General features: G+C 40.3%; 3 protein-coding genes across 5 annotated transcripts; 1 reads left to right on the plus strand and 2 right to left on the minus strand.

The window, feature by feature from the left end:
• Positions 1–4247: 4247 nt before the first annotated feature.
• LOC102209472 (four and a half LIM domains protein 2) lies at positions 4248–8915 on the plus strand. Its single transcript, XM_005733915.2, has 6 exons — positions 4248–4360; positions 6494–6669; positions 6749–6923; positions 7702–7871; positions 8022–8208; positions 8299–8915. Exons 2-6 carry the CDS (start codon positions 6514–6516, stop codon positions 8448–8450), a joined length of 840 nt encoding a protein of 279 aa, XP_005733972.1. The 5' UTR covers positions 4248–4360; positions 6494–6513; the 3' UTR covers positions 8451–8915.
• Positions 8916–11314: 2399 nt separating this feature from the next.
• cunh2orf49 (chromosome unknown C2orf49 homolog) lies at positions 11315–13733 on the minus strand. The gene is made up of 4 exons (XM_005733916.1): positions 13577–13733; positions 13233–13396; positions 12421–12670; positions 11315–12224 (listed from the first exon to the last, which is right to left on the minus strand). The coding sequence occupies exons 1-4, from the start codon at positions 13730–13732 to the stop codon at positions 12168–12170; spliced, it is 627 nt and encodes a 208-aa protein (XP_005733973.1). The 5' UTR covers position 13733; the 3' UTR covers positions 11315–12167.
• A 1035-nt stretch (positions 13734–14768) lies between these two features.
• gpr45 (G protein-coupled receptor 45) lies at positions 14769–17997 on the minus strand. 3 transcript variants are annotated; one of them, XM_005733917.1, is made up of 2 exons: positions 17856–17997; positions 14769–16367 (listed from the first exon to the last, which is right to left on the minus strand). In XM_005733917.1, exon 2 carries the CDS (start codon positions 16267–16269, stop codon positions 15109–15111), a length of 1161 nt encoding a protein of 386 aa, XP_005733974.1. In that variant the 5' UTR covers positions 16270–16367; positions 17856–17997; the 3' UTR covers positions 14769–15108. The 3 variants fall into 3 exon arrangements, with proteins under 3 accessions (XP_005733974.1, XP_005733976.1, XP_005733975.1); XM_005733919.1 differs by lacking the exon at positions 17856–17997 and adding an exon at positions 16828–17266; XM_005733918.2 differs by lacking the exon at positions 17856–17997 and adding an exon at positions 16730–17266.
• Between the last annotated feature and the right edge of the window lie 1435 nt (positions 17998–19432).

Consider the following 19432-nt stretch of genomic DNA (forward strand, 5'->3'; position numbering starts at 1 on the left):
AAAAAAAAAAAACCCACCCATGCTGTCATTTGACCATCATTATGCACTTAGACCTTATTCTTAGAATATTCACAAGATACAAAGTACCTATTCAGCCAAAACAGTGTGCTTTTGACAATTCGATTATTGTCTATTATTATCTGTTATTGTGCACTTATTCTGGTATTTAGCAATAGGAGAGAATTACAAAGTTAAAAAAAATAAATAATAATAAATAAATATCCTTTGCAGGACCAGGTGGTACAAATAATGCAATCTCAGATAAACAATAAATACTGCAGTATGTACTAAATAAATAAGTTCTTCCTGTTTCCCTCCTTAAGAGGGGGCAAAAATAGCAGCTAGGTGCTGATAATCAAATTCACTTGAATTACTGGTCATCAGGACGTGAGCTCCTCTGTAAAAGCAGACGTTTTGTTAGCATTCAAATGTGGCCATTAACACAATGCCATGTGCCCATCAATCTGGGAAGAGTTTTAAGGCCATTTCAAAACATTTTGAAGTCCAACGTTCAAGAGTGAGAAGCTGGGAAACATTCAAGAGAGCTGCCAATCTTCCCAGGAGTGGACATCACAATAAATTCACCCCAAGGTCAGACTGTGCAATGCTCAAAGAAACTCTACACAAGAGCGACATCTCAGACTCTACAGGACTCAGTTAGTATGTTAAATGTTAACGTTTATGATGGTACAAAAAAGATTGCACAACTAGTGACTATGTTAACTGTAGAGCAAAGGAAAAGAGAATGTTACAGATGTTATGTCTGTGTACTGCAGATGTTGGAGTGATTAATGGGTTAATAAAAAACTGAACAAAAGAAGACTTTCTTTTCTAATATCTATGCAAGAATTAAGTGTTTACATCTGACACATCTCTTGCGCTAGTTTGCTCCCATGGTTCATATCAGATTGTTGGGATATTTAGGATGGAGGACTTGATTAAATGTGTTTCACACTTAGTTTGGTGTCTCTAATGAGATAAAATGAGTTAATAAGTCAGCTTTAGCGGTGGATTTGTTTGCCTTCTCAGACTATCCATAAGCTCATTGTGTCCTCTGTTTCCTGCCTTCATGCTAAACTAAGCCAATTGGTCGACTTTATCACACTTGTCATCTAAAATCAAATGAACACTATCATCATCTTAAGCAAACAGTTGCTACCCTATTCCCACAGCGGGAGCCCAAAATGAATCCATCCGTCTTTATCAGTTCTAACTGCCCATCTGAGACCTTCGTTGTGACGCTACTTTAAAGTCAGTTGCTGGGATCCATTTCATGAAGTTTGACAGGGAGTGCAGTGAAGTTCTTCCAAAGGATCATATTGGATCTTGGATGACCCAAAGAAATTCCAGTCCAGTTGGTTGCTCTGGCACTAATGATTAACAGTCCACTAGTGACGATGGGGAGTGCCTGGTTTGACCTTTCCACATGGCTGTATTTGCAGCAGAAGTAAGTACCAGGCTTTACCATCACGATAGCCTTGCTGTGCCCAGACAGCTGCACCTTTATCCCCTTGGCCTCAGCAGCTGAGGTGGAGGCCTCAGTCCAGAGAGTGCAGAGAGAGGGAGGTTTCAGCTAAATGCTGGGAAGAAGGAGCAAATACTGAGGGCACGTTAGGGCAGTCTTGGGCATCCTTTCAACTGGTCATATTTATTATATGCACAGTTATATGTTTAACTGGACCTCATGTCTCCAATTAAGTGAACTGAACTGAATTGATTGTTTCCCATGCCTGAATACTAAAGCATTATAAAATAGAATCAGTTTAATTTACACACGAGCAGCAAAGAACATATCATTTTTAGTTATGCTCATATTTCATGGTTAAATCCCTTTAGTTCCCTCAAACACCACCTTTAAAAAAAATAAATAAATAAAAAGATGCCACATGTTTATTACAGTGACAATAATCCAATTTTTCCCAGTCTTTCTTCCAATGTAGGACAATATGATCTTCTGTCTGACAAACTGCCTTCTGACTTCAATTTAACAGTACTAGTCCAAATAACATAACCTCCTGTTTGTCTCTGCTTCCCATTTCAAACATGTCTGGCATACATAAAACACTGCTACTGTTTACTACAGTCGAAAGAAGTCTGAAAAATTACTGCTAAAATTTAAAATAATTGGTGGGAGAGACAGCAATTTCCACAAGCACATCTAAAACATGTAAACTCAGGTTAGAGCTCTCAGGATGCATCAGAGCCATCGTTCTTATTAAATGATTAATCTGCATTTAATAGGTTTGGAGGCTCAATTCCTTGTTGTGTTACTGAAGCTGTTCTTAATCAGTTTTCAGGGTGTGGCAGGATGCACTTTTACACTGGGGAGGACACTGGGATTAGTGTTAGCTACCACCATGAAGTAGGTGGGGGGTGCTATGTTTGCAAATGTTTAAGTAGGTGTGACTTCTATGCTAGAGGGATTCCTGTTTGTATAAAAATTGGTCATTTTTAGCCTGTTGCTAGCAGGTTGCTGGGGATGTAAAATCTTTATTTAATTATTAAAATATTGATAAAATGTTGGTGTCATGAAAATGACTTTTTTAAGGTGCTGTAGGTGCACAAAGGTTAAAAACAGGTCATTTTAGCCCATTGCTAGGCAGCTGCTAACCAACGTGATCACGTCAGGTCACCTGTGAGTGATTGAATTAGTATGGCTGATCAATTTCTATAAGTAGTAAAAAGGCAAAAGTGATATAAACCAGGCTGTTGTTTATATCCCAGTTGAACTGGTTGCCACAGCTACAAGAAATTGGGATTTGCTTCCAAACTTTAAGCTAAATGCTAAATGTACTTGTTTTCTAATCAATTTGAGCACTCAAACAGCTTTTTTCCTACAAACTTGGTTCACCAAGTTCACCTATTCATTCATGCTTAAGCACTTTTAACCGATTGTTCACAAACACACACAAACACTCTGTTGGATGCATCAGATGTAAACAACCCGCTCTATCTCCTGATCCTAAACACAAACTGTTTCACCTTAGTATTAATACACCGGTATACTTCCTAAAATCTACCAGTCACTGGTCAGCACTAAAGTAAAAGTACTGATGACTGAGTCAGAAGTGGTGAGGATGATTTCAATGAAAAATTAATGAATCACATGACTTACATGAGTGCTAAATTTAATGGGAAACTCTCAAATTGTTGTTGACATAACCACAATGTCATCCCCCTGGTGGTGCAAAGGACAGGTTTTGCACAAAGTCATTACAGCAAATCAATATTGTTTTAAAAGATTATCTCATGAGACAAATCCCTGTTAACTGAAGTGATGGGATAGCCAGCGATATGGCTGAACCCAACTGTGATAAACATGGTGGCTAAAACCATAGAGACAGCACCCTCATAAACTGATTTAACACTTTGTTAAGCACCAAACTCTTTATGCCGTGCTACAAATAGAACACTAGAATCTTAGTGGGGCATTGCTGACGCATTTTCTCACTGGAGAGTGTCCAGGGACCACAGGGTCAGGAAAACCTGCCTCAGAGAGAAAGGGAGACGTCGAATGACAGAAGAAAGAGTGGGGAAGCGCCTGGGGGTGTGGGTGGGGGTGACGGAGGGGGCCGCGGTGTGGATTAGAGATCATCAGAAAATAGTGCTAAAATTTTCTAAGAAAACAAGTGGGTGTCTGTCATTAGCAAGTCTGGATATTGTAGCCAACAAATGGGAGGGCTGGGAATGAATGTGGAGTCCCCCTGTGAGGGGAAATATGGGGAGGCAGGAACAGATGAGACATTTGAGTAGCAACAAATCTCACAGGACAAAAATCTTTGACATTTGACTCTTGGCATCTTTTCTATCATATATAGAAGGCTGCAGTGTCATTACTCAATAGTATGCATATGCATTAGAGTGCAATGTTGTGGTAATGATGGATAACTGCGACAGAAAGAAAACAAACAATAGCAAGGAAAGCTGAATAACTCTCTCCAAGGAGTGAAAAAGGGAGGAATGATATGATACGACTGTTCTGGGGAGAAGCAAAAATAATGAAAGAAGAGAGTGAAGCACGAGTGAGTGAACACGTGAATCACACGGAGAGGATGTGAGCGAGTGAACAACTTCTGAGTGACCTTAAAAGGCCACATGGCTGAGCTGGGGACAAAATGAGCGAGTGAAATGGGGCCTCGGGTTTATCTCTGTGAAGCTCTGCTGTATTTATAGACCATCTCAAAAAAGAATCCCTGCCCCCTTGTAACCCCCCTCCCCCCACATCTATCATCCCTCCCCCATTTTCAATTAGCCCCTGATGGGTGGAGTAAAGCAATCAGGAGTAAGTACAGCTCACCCGGAGCCTGCTCCTTCAGTCTGGCACAGACTCCACACAGGCACACACTCCTCAGACAGGAAGGTAAGAACCAACTCTGTTCAACTGCTCCACTCTCCATGTATTCACTTGTCCATTCTTCCGCCTATCCATTCTCCTCACTGGTTTTCATTCACCATGTCTTCCATTCTCCACCACACTGGCATCCTCCTATCTGCCTCCCCACCCACCTTCTCGTGTTCTCCCTTCTTCCACCTGCAGAGCATTGTCACTATTTAACTACCTCTTCCATCACCTCACTTTCCTTTCGGCCTGTTTCATGCAGACTGGATTCCTTATTTAGTAAAAAGCTCTTCCTTAAATCACCCAGTGATGGGTAGGCTAGTTATCTTCAACCTTTTCTGCTCCCTTCTCTTCAAAACGTAAACCTAACTTTACTACTATAAAACCAGCCACTTCCTAATAACTTCTGTTGCTTTTTATGGCTTTACAGTATTTTGGTGTTTTTAGATCACACTTTTTCTAAACTGTACAAAAACTGTGCTCTCTCTCATAGAAATACAAATGATTGATCCGGGGTTCAGATTTTTTAATTGGGTTTGCCTGAAGGGGGATCAGCAAATCAGATTAGATCAAGTTAAGATCAATTAATGTTTAATTCTGTGTAACACTTAGAAGGTTGCTATGTGACTGAAAAGGATATCCTTCAGGACTGTTAGGTCAGGAGAGTAGAACACTAAAGTGGGCTAGCATCTGTAAAGATGAGTAAAAGGCTGCGATTTTAAGCTTTTCTGCATCTTTTTTGGCGTTATGATGCGATCGCACAATTCCTTTTTGCAGTTTCACTCTAACTAAACGTTCTTAGACCTAAATATAAATGTTCCAGTGCATGCAGATAATGCCATACATGCAGAGATCTTATTAAAATACTGTAAAATAAGCAGTTCTCTACAAGGCACCATGTTTAGACACAAGAACCTTTTAATAGTTCACTTTTCTGTAAACTGTCTGTAGCTCAGGTTGACTCCCAGATGGGGAGCATCAAAGAGACCCCAGAAGCTGGGAAACAGCTGCATGGCATGTCTGAATGGCTGGAGCTTTTATTTGCGGCAGTTCAGATTAGCCTTTTTTTATTTTTAGGAGTCAGATAAATCCTTATATAAGCTAGGTGAGTCATGGTGGGAGTGATAAACAATGAGGGAATGTGGGAGGGCGCTGAGAATGCTTAGAGCAGAAAGGACGGGCAGATTAAACGTCTCAGCTTCAGCAAGATAAAAGAAACTAACCTTTCGAGTGTGGGGAGCATCGCAAATCACTCACGGACCACTTAGGTGGGAATCTACGGTGATCAAATATAGATCACAGGGAAGAACAATAAGATTATAGGGATGACAGCAGAGAGCAGCTCAATTCAAACCAGAAATATGAATTTAAGCTTGGGGTTTCTGGAGGGGTTTTTTGCAGGGGTTTTTTTGTCTTGATCTGCTTTATTTGGTGAGAGCTTGGGTAGTATTTAATTCTGTCTTGAAGAATGGAACTTCATCAACCCTTTTTTTTTTGCCCTGCATCTTCTCTTTTACCCACAAAGAAATACTCAAATAAATCGCTTATGTTATCCTCGTTTAACCAAGAGTAGCGATATAGGCACAGGTGGGATAGCCAAGAGTTCAACAGGCAGACCACAAACAGCTGCAGATTGTGAACAGTCATTATTACGAGTGTCGTTTAAACCCACTTATGCACGGACGCGCACACACAGTGACAAGGGATACTGTGATCTGGCGCTGACAGCTGGAGGTGAGGTGATAAATGGGTCGGCGTATAGTGGCGTAGTGTGTGTTGGTATGCAACGGGGTAAAAGTTGACTGTCTCTGAGCAGGACTGATAGGAGTTATTTATATCCGCCTCATCGCTCACCTTCTCATCTGTCACAAAATGAAGGACGCCTGAGAGATGGGAGAGGAAGATGAAAGAGGGAAATGCATGGAAAACTCCCCAACTTGTAGAGTGACAGGTCTACTAATGCGTCCTAGAAAACGCTATTAGTTTGAAGTTTGATTTCTAAGAAATGGCTCTCTGATGATTGCCAGCATCGCTCCAAGGATTAATTGGAGCAGGGAAGCAAAATGGCAAAAGTTTCTATGGTACTTAATATAAGCGTTCATATCCTGTATACATAATATTACCCTTAGGCTCTTTTGCTTCTTTCTCTCTCAGCTGAGCAGTGCTAGGTCAAAATGACAGAACGCTACGACTGCCACTACTGCAAAGAGTCCCTGTTTGGGAAGAAGTATGTTCTGCGAGAGGAAAATCCCTACTGTGTGAAATGTTATGAAAGCCTGTACTCCAACACCTGTGAGGAGTGCAAGAAGCCTATTGGCTGTAACACCAGGGTAAGAGATATAAAATGAAGAAATGCATAGATGCAAGAACAAGTAGAGAACAAGAACAAGAGTACTGCTCTTTCTGCAGGATCTTTCCTACAAGGACCGTCACTGGCATGAGGAATGCTTTAAGTGCTTCCAGTGCAAGCGCTCCCTGGTGGACAAGCCCTTCTCTACCAAGGACGAGCAGCTCCTTTGCACCGAGTGCTACTCCAACGAGTATTCCTCCAAGTGCCATGAGTGCAAGAAAACCATCATGCCAGGTAGGAAGAAAACTGAAATAGATCAGCAGAGTAGCTAGAAAAATTTAAACCTTAATTTGTCACTCAATTTTAAATTGGATCATTGCATAAATAAAAGTCTTCTGTCTCACTATATAGACTGGTTGGTGCAGATTATATTATATGAAAGTTGTAATGAGAATAAAATCCACTATTGTAGGCTGAGTTATAGCTGACTTTCTATGCTGGAAAAACAGAGCTGTAGCCCAGAGGGTGGGAAAGCACCTCAGAGGTCTGAAGGTTGCCTGTTCAGTTCAGGATCTCTGCAAAAATAAGGATAATGTGGAGTAACTTAACTAAAGCTAAAATTGAATTAAACCAAGTAATAGAACTAGATTGAGAAGTTTGAAACAGTACTGATATTGTTTGTGCTATTTTCCCATTGGATGAACAAGAAGGTTTCCTTTTTTTTCATTTGATTAGCTGGGCACGATACATGCCATTAGTCCTGTTTGCCCACATTGCTGTAGTACAGTTATAATAATATAGGGTATAAACACATTAATTTTGTCAGTACATTTACAGAAACCTGCTTTCTTTTCACTTTAATAGGTACAAATAAAGTAACAACTAATTACTAAGTATTTGTAACCTATTCCTATACACTTCAACCTGAGCAGTGATTGGTATGGAGCGACATGCGGCACATACTATAGAATAAAACCATGCCTTGTTGGGCCTTTGGAGTACTAGAACATGTATACTATGTTGACCCAAAATTGAATTTAATCATTAGTTGTAAACTTACTATTTTCTGAAGGCTCCAGGAAGATGGAGCACAAGGGGAACAGCTGGCACGAGACCTGTTTCACCTGCAAGCGATGCCAGCAGCCTATTGGCACCAAGAGCTTCATCCCCAAGGACAACCAGAACTTCTGTGTGCCCTGCTATGAGAAGCAGTTTGCCATGCATTGTGTGCACTGCAAGAAGGTAGCACATCCACTGCTACATACAATGATATCGAGTAAAATGTACTTTCAAAGTAGCTCTCTATTTTCAGTCTCCATTTTCACACTACATGTTATTGTTGCATGTGTAACAGCACTAAAGTGTGGCAGTAACCCAGTTCCCTCTAAATAGCCCATCACCACTGGCGGGGTGACCTACCGTGACCAGCCCTGGCACAAGGACTGCTTCCTTTGCACTAGCTGCAAGCAGCAGCTGTCTGGACAGAGGTTTACCTCCAGAGACGACTTTGCCTACTGCCTCAACTGCTTCTGCAACCTTTATGCTAAGAAGTGTGCCTCGTGCACCACCCCCATTAGTGGTAATCTTTAATCACTGGGTCAACTGAATCTAATAAGGCTAATTTATAACAGGTTTGTCAGATGTATTGACTTCAACTTGATATTCTCAGGTCTTGGGGGCAGCAAGTATATCTCCTTTGAGGAGCGTCAGTGGCACAATGACTGCTTCAACTGTAAGAAGTGCTCCGTGTCCCTGGTCGGCCGTGGATTTCTCACCGAACGCGACGATATCCTGTGCCCAGAGTGCGGCAAAGACATCTAATTCAGCCCGAGTGATGACCGTTACATCTGACGGGATGACCGCGTTATGATCAGGGAACGATGCAGAGTTGATAAATTCTATTTGAGCACAGTGCATGACATCTATAACATCGTTACTACAAAGCAATACTATGAATGTACATGAAATACAAGCTACTAACAGTGTTCTTTGAGATAAGAGAGTTCATTTAAGTTAAATGTTCACTATTTGAGGAAAGAAAAAGTAATTAATAATCAATAAATGTAGGCATGAATCTGCTGTATTGTGCTCATGAAGAGAAAATGTTTCCAAGTAGATACTGAAGTAAGGATTCTGAGGAAAATCTACAATTTTACTGCACACTATCAGCTTAATAATAGTAATTACCGCTTTGTGCATGTAATTAGAGTTTTTGTGACGTTTAACCACTTAAATATTAAAAATGCATATTTATTCGTATAAAGGAATAAATATGAATACATTGCATGAAAGATGAAAAATATAAATAAATAAATTCTGCATGAAATAAGATGATTTCAGGATTTCTAAACAAAACACAAAAACAAAACAAAAAAATCAAAAGAGATTAAAAATGGCAAAGTCAAAATGTTTTTATTGGTAACTTACAAAAAGAAAAGATTAAAAATGTTCTAGAAAAGCACTACAGATTGCTCGGTGGAAGATTTTTATCATTTCTTTCAGTTTTACTCTAATGTCCAGTTGAACACCATGTCAAACATGACACATAAAGCCTGTAAAATTTCTTACATAATTAAATCAATGAACATCCTTTTTTTTTTTTTATTTAATTCATTTTTTTATGACACTTTTGTACAAACACTGATTCAAAGCACATTTTCCGGTGTGTTTTAATGAACTCCACATCAGTAACTGCAAAGTCAATTCTCCTTTTCTCCAGTAAATAGGCTTCAAAAGTTCTGCATTCTTGGTTTTGCCCAAGCTCATTTTATGTGTCTGAATTATTAAAACCTGGTATTCAATTGCAAACCAGTTTCTGAAAAGTTGGAAAACTGTAAAATGTTAATACAATTTGCAAGACATATCAACGATTGAAAAACAGGTTGTTGTGTTTTTAAGTGGTATGTTTAACACTGTGTTGCTCATCACAGGTAAGTGTTTGGAAAATGAGGAGGTAAATTCTTGTAGTTCTCAAAGTCTTGCTTGGGTTGAGATTTCAGGGCTTCTTTGGTCAGATTTTTGGATGTTTTTCCTACTAAGCTACACTGTTGGCTTAGCAATGTTGACTAAAATACGCAAGACGTCTGCACAGAAAAGTCTTCTGGATGTAAGTATGTGATGCTGTATTGTTTAGCATTATTGATGCCTTTACAGATGTTGCTCAGTCTATGTTCACTAACGTAAGCCTATGCCAGCACAGTTGCTGCCTTTGCTCTTGGTGTCAGTAAGCCAGGCCGTCCCCCTACCACACGATTTTCAAATACCTTATGACTGCAAATTTACATTTTTCTTGTCACAGGAGAGCATTTCATTTCACTTTATTCCATTGTTTCTTGTTTGTTTTTTTTACTTTGCATAGTGTTGTTTAACTTGTATTTTTGGTTTAAATAATTTGTGTTAATTTGTTCATAAAGAGAAGATTATCTTTAGATTAAAAAAAAAACAAAACCCCCAATTCCAAAAATATAAAAACAGACTGAAACGATTTGCAAATTTTATGAAATTTAATTAAACCATAATTTATTCACAATGAAACATAGAAAACATCAAATGTTTAAACTGAGACATTCTATTATTTCATAAAAAATGCTTAATTCAAATTTAATGGCAGCAACATGTGATGGGGCAACAAATGGCTGGAAAAATAGCTCATACTAAAAAATACAACTGGAACTAGTTTGCAGCTAATTAGGTTAATTGGTAACAGATCGTGACATGAGCTGATATTTAAAAAAAGGAGCATCTTAGAGAGGCAGAACTTCTCAGAAGTAAAGCTGTGCACAGGTTCACCACTCTGCAAAGAATTGTGTTCACAATTGTTGCATCAATCTATTTTAGAGTAATGGTCTTAAATGTAAAATTCAGAAGAGTTTCTCGTTATCTCAGTACATAATATCAGCAGAATATTCAGAGAATCTCTGTGCACACCAATAAGGTGAAAACTCAGTATTGGATGCCTGTGAACTTTGCGCCCTCAGGCAGCACTGCACTGAAAACAGGCAGGATTCTGTCACAGATCACTGCACAAGCTCAGGAAGACTTCCAGAAATCACTGTCTGTGAACACAGTTCACTGTGGCATCCACAAGTGCAGGTTAAAGCTTAAAAAAAAAGACAAAAAAGAAGCTATATGTCAAAATGATCCAGAGACACAGCTGTTATCTCTGTGCCAAGGCTCATTTATCACTGCCAAGACAAAGTGGAAACTGTTCTCCAGTCAGACGAGCTGAAATTTGAATTTCTGGGGGCGGAAAACATGGATGCTATATCATCTGGATTAAAGAGGAGAGGGACCATCCAGCTTCATCCATGTGCTCAAAAGTCTGCATTTTTGATGTTATGAAAACAAGAACAGAAAATGTGGCACATCATAAAACGAAAAACACAACAAAGATGATCCAAGACTGTTGAACAGCTAGAATCTTCGATCAGACACGAACAGGACAAGTCCGCTCCCAAAAAGTCCAGCAGCTGGTCTCCTCAGTTTCCAGATGTTTACGGACTGCTGTTAAAAGAAGAGGTGATGCTACACAGTGGTAAATGTGGCCCTGCCCCCAACTTTTTGAGATGTGTTAAGGCCATCAAATTCATAATGACTTTATTTTCTTCTTAAAATGCCACGCTGCCAGGTCAAACATGTGATATGTTTTCTATATGTTGTTGTGAATAAAATATGGGTTTATGAGATTTTCAAATCATCGCATTCTGTTTTTATTTACATTTTTGCACAACATCCCAAAATGTTTGGAACAGTATTTACAAAAGTGGTCCTTTTGAAAGACTCAGCCTCTCTGCGATGCTCTTTTTATGAACAATTACTGGTCTACTAACAATAAAGTTCAATATCGTTTTTATTTATCCCATCGTTATGTGCAGCATATGTAAAATCTCACACCAGAGTGACATTTCAAAATCCTGGAAAACTTATGTAGTGCTCGACAAATGCAAATCTCAGTTGAATTCATAACAGAAATGATAAAAAGTCACTGATCACACAACTTCTAAAATGTGATGCTCACCATGATCCGTCTATATTCATTTACAATACACCGAAGAAAAAGATCTGTTTCATAACATGTCTGCATTCCCTCTTGCTTACTTCCATTGTTATCACATTATAAGATCCTTTAGCATCCAGTTGAACACACAGCCATCGAAGCCATCATTCATCACCCCGGGGCCTTTTAACCTAAACCAGCAACAGAATAAAAAGAGCAATAATTCACCTCACTCATTTTGGATGGGACTTAATGCAAGTTGCTGATTAATGCTGGTAAGGGCACTTGAGGTTTTGGAAAACATCAAGGAAGCTCGTGACTTCATTCCGGTTTGTAAGCTCTTATAACTGAATGGCAACAGTTAAGCAGCTTTGACCCACAGCTTGAAGGGTTTCCACCTCTTTCTGTGGATAAATGAGTTGGGAAAATTGTGATGGGACACCTAAGGTAGTGGACAACCACAGGTTACGGACAGGGAAAGGAGTGGTCTGTCTGCCGGACCTTGAGGTCCCATCAGGTCTGTATGAAAAAGAGGCCAAAGATCAGGGCCAAGTCACACGCTGGATCTTGTTCTTCACTTCCGGAGACTTCAGTGCCCCCTAAAACGATGGAGGATAAAACATAAACAGGCATTATGAACTGCATATTTTTCTTTTTTTAAGAATAAAATGATTATTATTATTTTATTATAAATGTCCTTACAGATTCTTTAGAATATCTCCAAACACACAAACAATATGAACACTCGTGGATTACTTTCTTTGTGCATGAATAACTGAGGAGAGAAGTTCCTACCGACGTATTTTCTTCTAGTTTGAGGTTTTTTGTGTCACTGCTGCGCTGACTGGATGGAGAGGAAGATGTGTTGCCTGAGAGTTTGCGGATGGGGTTGGAAAGATTTGCTGCTGGTGGAGGTTTTAACCTGTCGTTGCTTCCTATTGACACTATACTTCCCTCTGGTTTCTTCACTTTCAGTGGGCCAGAGTGAGAGGAGCTCCCATCGTACACAATCAGAGGCCTCTTTCTACTGTGGTCACTGCTGGAGCTGAAAAACCATATGAATCAGTTTCTGAAATGCATTAATCTTATTTTAACATTACAGGCTACAGTTTTCTTTTGTTTTGCCACATTTACACCTGGACTGTGTCTGTATGTGTTTTCCAGATACTGATATATAGTCCATGGATGAAAGTTATTGCTTCTGTTTTACAAACTTTTGAATATGTTGTTTTACATGCATTTTTATTCCTATACCTTGCTGAAAGACTTCCAACCAGGACAGAAACTGTTAAAGCTTAAAAAAGTGCACCAACATCATATCAAAACCAATGATATAAGAATGGGATGTCACTTAATTTCATATATGTGTGAAGCCAGATGAGCAAGTACTTTTAGCAATATAGTGCATCTGTCCTGGGGCCTTTCACAGAGTTGTTACGTCTGTTGACTGATCAGTGAAATTACAGTAATAACACATTCGTTTCGCCTTTCATAGAACTCGGCAAATTATTTGGTCCAAATTCTAACATCATAGTCAAATTATCTATATGCAGACAGCCTAAAACTGCACATGAAAGTACTAAATGTCTGAAGCTGTGGACCCATACTTGTCTGACCGGTGAGCTACCGGCGTTTGCTTCCCTCGGCTCTTCTCCATCCTCCGTCCCCAGCGGGTGTTGGGTAAAGTCCTCTGCGGCAGAGGGATGATATGCCGCAGGTAGAGCTCTGTAAGCTGGTCCCTGCTCCCACAGTCTCTGGTACTCACATTTTTCTGATTCAGAGAAAAATATCTCCACTTTAAAAATCACAAGCAGCGTCTTGAGTTGAGTGTACTTAAACAGTAACCAGAGAGGTGTCCTGCTTGTTAGCTTACATGCTAACATTTCCGCATTCTTCATTTATTCTCGCATCAAATCACATTTCTAGAGTTCCTTTTAAAACGCCGACTTACCTCATTTAAAACTAGCCTCATAAAGTCCTGAGACAACAACTCAGGGTGAAGCAAGAGATCCGCATCCGAAGTACCAGCAGCCTTTCCATTTTGCCCCGTGGAAGTCGCCATGTTTGCCTTTCTTCTTCGCTGTTGGAGGTATACGACAGTTTGCATCCTTGAGCTTACAGGAATATTACTGCCTCCTACTGGCTTTAGACACTTAAAACCGTTTACATATTTGGTATGTATTTTTTAGTAGTGGTTATTTTCCTCTATAATTTCATTTCATTTCAGTTAGTTTTATTATTTTCAAAAGTCTATTTCTTATTTTTATTTTAGTTAACTATTTTTTTTTCATATCTAGTTTTAGTCTAGTGTTAGTTAACAATAATAACCTTGATGAGCATCATTATTTTTTGGGTTTGTTTGGTTCTGTTTTTGTTTTTGGCTCATTTGGATCTTATTTTTAATTCTTGGATGAAAATACTTTTTTTTGGATTTCATAATCCTAAAGCATGCTCTGGTAGGTCGAGATCAGTTGACTGACTTGAAGAATATCCTATTTCTTTGCCATGGGAAACATTTGAATTGCAGTATGCTTTGGTTCATTATGCATTTGATCTGTATGATAAGTTTTGCAGCAGAGAGTATAGTTCTGTTTACTTCACAATTAATCCTGCTACCTCAAGCTGAAAGTCTGCACTTGACTTGCGTAATCCACGGGGGTGGTACACAGGGATGACATAAAAAAAAAACTATACCACTGTCGTGGCCCTTTACAAATAATGCCCTTGTGCAGGGCTTGCTCTTTTAATGCAATGAGCTTACTCGTTCTACATGTTTTATCGTTAGAGAGGAAGAGAGTCAAAGAAACTTTAATCCAAAACTATATTTATTTACATATCTTATGTGACATGATAATGCAGTTAACACTCATTCCTCTATAACAGAAACATTAAGAGTCATGAACCAGCTGACAGAGGGCTGTGTTTCTACACAAATTTCATCAAACACTTTTTAACAGTGGTCTGACTTTCATCTGAGAACATCACCAAACATCAATACTGTAATTTGTTTTTTGTTTTTCTGAATCTTAGCACATAACTGACAACATAATTATTATCAACGGTACAACTTCAGACTAATGAAACAACAAAATGACAGCTCAGGGACAGCACAGGAAACAGAAAAATAAAGCAAAAATGGAAGATATAAAAATGTTTTTTTAAATGTCAGTATGTTTCAGAAGCTTGCGTGGCCATGAAGCTGAATGAACACTTTGACTTTATTTATTAAAACAGCAGACAAATGATTGTCACCACCAGATCAGTTCAGTTGTCAGCAATTGTGATTTTCACATGACCTTCCCCAAAAGGAGGGAGTCATGGGACTGTAAATGCTCCAGTTTCAATAAAGTTAAAACCAATTTGTTTTTGTGGTAACATTTATTTGTTCACAAGAACTTTATTACTTTAAAGGGAACTTCAGTAACATCCCATAGCTTATCAAAAAGTTAAAAACATTAGACTGCATTGGGTTTCCTCCCTGTGTCACACAGCTGACTGCGTCTCACTGCAAACATAGATATTGCTGGGCCTCACTCTTCTGTGGCTCCTGCCCGGCACTCTGGGACACAGTCTGCAGCTTTTCGGAATGAACTCCTGACAGGCCTCCCTGAACTTCCTGATCCTCCAGCAGTAGATGACGGGGTTGAAGACTGTCTTCAGGTAGCTGAGCCACAGAGCGCCTATGCTGATGGGGTAGAAGACTGAGCTGTAGTAGAACTGCCGGCTGAACACGGCCAGCAGGCTGACGATGGTGTGAGGGAGCCAGCACACTGAGAAACCAACAAAGAGGATGAGGATGGTGGTGAAGGCTCGGGTTTTGAAGCTCATGTCCACCTTGACCTGAGGCGGCCGCTGCAGTCCGGTAAGTCTCATTTTGCTGACTTGGTTTAGGGCTGGCAGACAGGAATGCTCGGTGGTGTGGTTGTGGATGCGCAGGGTGTTGCGGCGCACCGTGTTGAGGATGCACATGTAAGAGTACAGCATGACAGTAAATGGCACAAAGAAAACCGCTACAGCCAACAGGACTGTGTATCCACGGTCTGCCAGGGACTCGCTGTATCCCAGCACGCACTGCGGTGCCCAGGCGCCCCCGATACCTGCCGCGCCCGCCCTCCACCCAACCACTGACGGCAATGACACACACAGGCTCAGCACCCAAGAACCTGCGATCAACAGTTTAGCTCTGTGCGGGGTCAGTTTGTCCTGCCGCTGCACAATGATCAGGAAACGGTCCACGCTGATAATGAGGAGGATGGACACCCCCTCCAGGACGAACAGCCAGTACAGCATGATGGAGGCGCGGCAGAAACCGCTCCCAAAGCTCCAGTCTGCAGTGGCCACGGTGACTGCAGTGAAGGGCATGCAGAGCAGAGAGAGCATGATGTCTGAAAAGGCCAGAGTGGCAAGCAGGAGATTGATAGCAGAACGCATGGCAGGTTTCTGGTAAACAATCAGACACACGATCGCATTGCCGAGGAAACCGATAGTAATCATGAAGATCATTATGGCTGCCAGGGTCACACGCAGAGTGACTGATATGAGAGGAGTCGTAGCTTCTGATGGGAGGCTTTCTGACGTTTCCTCTACGCTGTTCGGGTCCATGCAGTTACACTCCTCCATGAAGCTTTCATTACAAAAAGCCATAGTAGCGATTATTCAGGGATAAAAGGTGAACATTTCTGGCTATGCCTGTGGTTCAGAGGTAAAGCTGTCCTCCAGCAGTTGAGATTCCATGGGACTACCTGTGATTAAAAAAAGACAAAAAAAAACATTCACATAAGGCACTTGTGAATAAAAAAGAAAAACAGTCAAACACATTAGTAGGATGAATCAGAGATTTTAATGGATGGTCTCTTTAGAAGCTGTGATAAATGTGCCCAAAAACAATAGAAAAAAAGGGAGTCTAATAACTGATCTATTAGTCAGTGAGAACTGTAAACATGAAATAGTGAGAGGAGGACTGACGTCCACTAAATGTGATCAACCCAGAAACACACCACACTAAGAGTTACAGCCACACGGGACAGAGATGTGTCGTTCACCGTCCTCACTGAGGTTGATGATTAACAGCCAAGCTGCTTCACACTTGAATAGAAATACACACATTTACACATCACCCAGGGTGTAGTCTATTGTCAGCTTAGCAGAATCTCGCTCTTGGTTAATGCTACAGATGATGACACATTTGTGATGAAACAGAACCTTCTTCAAGAGGGCCGCAGTTTTTACTTCCTGTTGCCGATTGAGGGACCAGAGTGTAGAGATTTAGAGTTAAGGCTGTTTTGAGGTCACTATGGCATTCACGTCCCCCATGCAGCCCTCCAGTCTGGACAGGTTTCTAGCACCTGGGCCTAAGGGTCCCTCAAGTGCCTGTAACACATCAAAATTGTAAATATGCTGCATAATTGATAAAAATAACCTAAAATAAAAGAGGAGCCACGTGATTTCAGATCAATGGCCCCATCCAGACAGGAAAAGTGAAAATATGCCTTTTTAGTGACTGTAGCTACATTCTGGCACACGCACAAACACACAAGTCATGGCATAGTGTTGCCGGCTGTTGCCACGGCAACAAGGTCAGCGGCTCCATGGCAACAAGCAGCCCTTACTCTCATCTCTTGTACAAGAGTCTATGACAAAATATTTTCTGGATCACATGATTCGCCGAAAGACTTTTTTTTTCCCAAGACGCAACCTCACAGTCAGAGAAGAAGACTCCCTGACCGCTCGCCTCTGTCTTAAAACCAGATCACAGCTGTTTGGTGTCAGCAGTGAACAAACAAATCAGCCTGTTTACTAAGACAATAACAATTTCAATCCTTCACTTGTACTGAATACCAGTGATCTTAATTATGCTGCTGAGCTGACTGCTAGCTGCAGATCTGCAGGGTGGCCTAATCTTAAGGCATCTAATACTCTAAAAACTCATATTATGTACATGTGATTTACAGCTGCTCTGATCATAGCTGATATTTACTGGTTTACACCATGCCATCATCTCCATGTGCTGATTCTCCCTTTCTTCATTTCTTTCTTTTTTTCTTGTCATCCTGCACCGACCCTGTACAGCCTGTTCTTGCCTTAACATGTAACAGCTTTCACACACTGGCCCGTCGCAACAGGCTAAATGTTGCATATTAAACGCCAAGACACAACGCCCTGTTTTTCTCTGCGCACTGCCTTACACAATGAACCATAAATGAACATCTGCAGGTGCTGACGGGACTTACCTTGACTATTACCGGGTTGTGTACTCGTCTCTCGTCGAGCCAGTCAGCTCGGTGACGGTCTCTCTCCTCCGGTGCCTGCTGAGGTCTTCCAAAAATATCCCACTTTGAACATTTCACTGCCGTATCGATCCCCACCGTGCCGCCTGCGGATGATGCTGACGCCAGAGGAGCAGGTGGTCTCACATTTAAAGGAGCAATGTGTCAAAATTGACCATCCTTATCATCCTAATCCTTATTATTGTTACGATTAGCACGGTCAACTGTAGGTATAGTGTGAATCGAGCAGTTGCTGATGTGCCGAATCTCCGAAAGAAATGAACGATTGTTTTTTTAAAAACTCACGACGGTAATAGTTATTTATTGGCTTCCAAGATTTACATTAGTATGACATACATTAATGTTCAAAAGTATCGATCTACACCTGTTCCTCTTTGGATTTCGGTGTTATCAGTCCCAGTGCCACAGTCAGGCCCTGAGCCATACAGTTTGCCTTTATAAATATTTGTGAAAGAATGGGTCGTTTTGAAAAGCTCACTGCTATAACAGGAAAGTGCCTTTACAAAATTTCCAACCCTCTTAGATATTCCACAATCAACTGTGAGTGATATTACTGCAAAGTGGAAGCTTCTCAGTCACAAAGTGGCAGACCATAGAGTTGGTGCTGAGGGCAGAGCGTGTAAAAATAGCCAGGGTTACTGAAGAAATTCTAAACCTCCACTGCATTAACATCAGCACAGAAACTGTGTGATGGGAGCTTCATGCATGGCCTGTAGGTGTAATGTGTGGGTGGCCCAGTACATTTGATTGCATGTATCAATATATTATATATATTAGTTTTAGGCATGATAAATGTTACCAGCCACGAGCATAGGCTATTTGCAGCATTTTAGTTTTAAAGGGCATTTTATTTTCTGTTTCTAAACCCATGCAGTCAGCAAAATGATAAGTTATTAATCCCTTACAAAATGTATAAAACTATACAATAAATGAAAGTAAAGTAAATTAATTTAAATATCTGGAAATTCGTGGAATAAAAAATTTATTTAGTTTAACCCTGTTTTTTTCCAGGCTTTGTGATCCCCCATGCAGCCTATTCACCTCCGTTCTTAACCTGTTCAGTTCAGTTCATTCCAGTTTTATTTATTTAGCATTAATTCACGACAACAGTCACCTCAAGATGCTTTGTATTTTTAGGACAAACGGTCTTTAATGTTTGAAAGAAAACCACAAAAATAAGATGATTCCTATGAGCAAGTAGTTGGCAACAGTGGGATGGAAAAAATCCCTTTTACCAGGAAGAAACCTCCAGTCGGAAGAACCAGATTCAGGCAGAGGAAGGATGAGGTGAGAGAGAAGAGAGCATCGAGAGATGCCACCAATTGATTTTTAACTTTAAACACAAGTATGTTGTTTTGAATTTAATTAACAACATAATATTTCAATACAACAAAATGCAGTAAATTAAATCCAACATAAAAAGTTCATTTAAAATGAAGAACACTTTAATTTAAAGAGGATTGTCCTAATAGGCTCTCCATACTTCTGAGTTTGCACATGTGCAGTGTGGAAGTTTGATC

Source organism: Pundamilia nyererei, unplaced genomic scaffold (assembly GCF_000239375.1).
Source record: "Pundamilia nyererei isolate P.nyererei 1_Seehausen unplaced genomic scaffold, PunNye1.0 scaffold00055, whole genome shotgun sequence".
NCBI lineage: Eukaryota > Metazoa > Chordata > Actinopteri > Cichliformes > Cichlidae > Pundamilia > Pundamilia nyererei.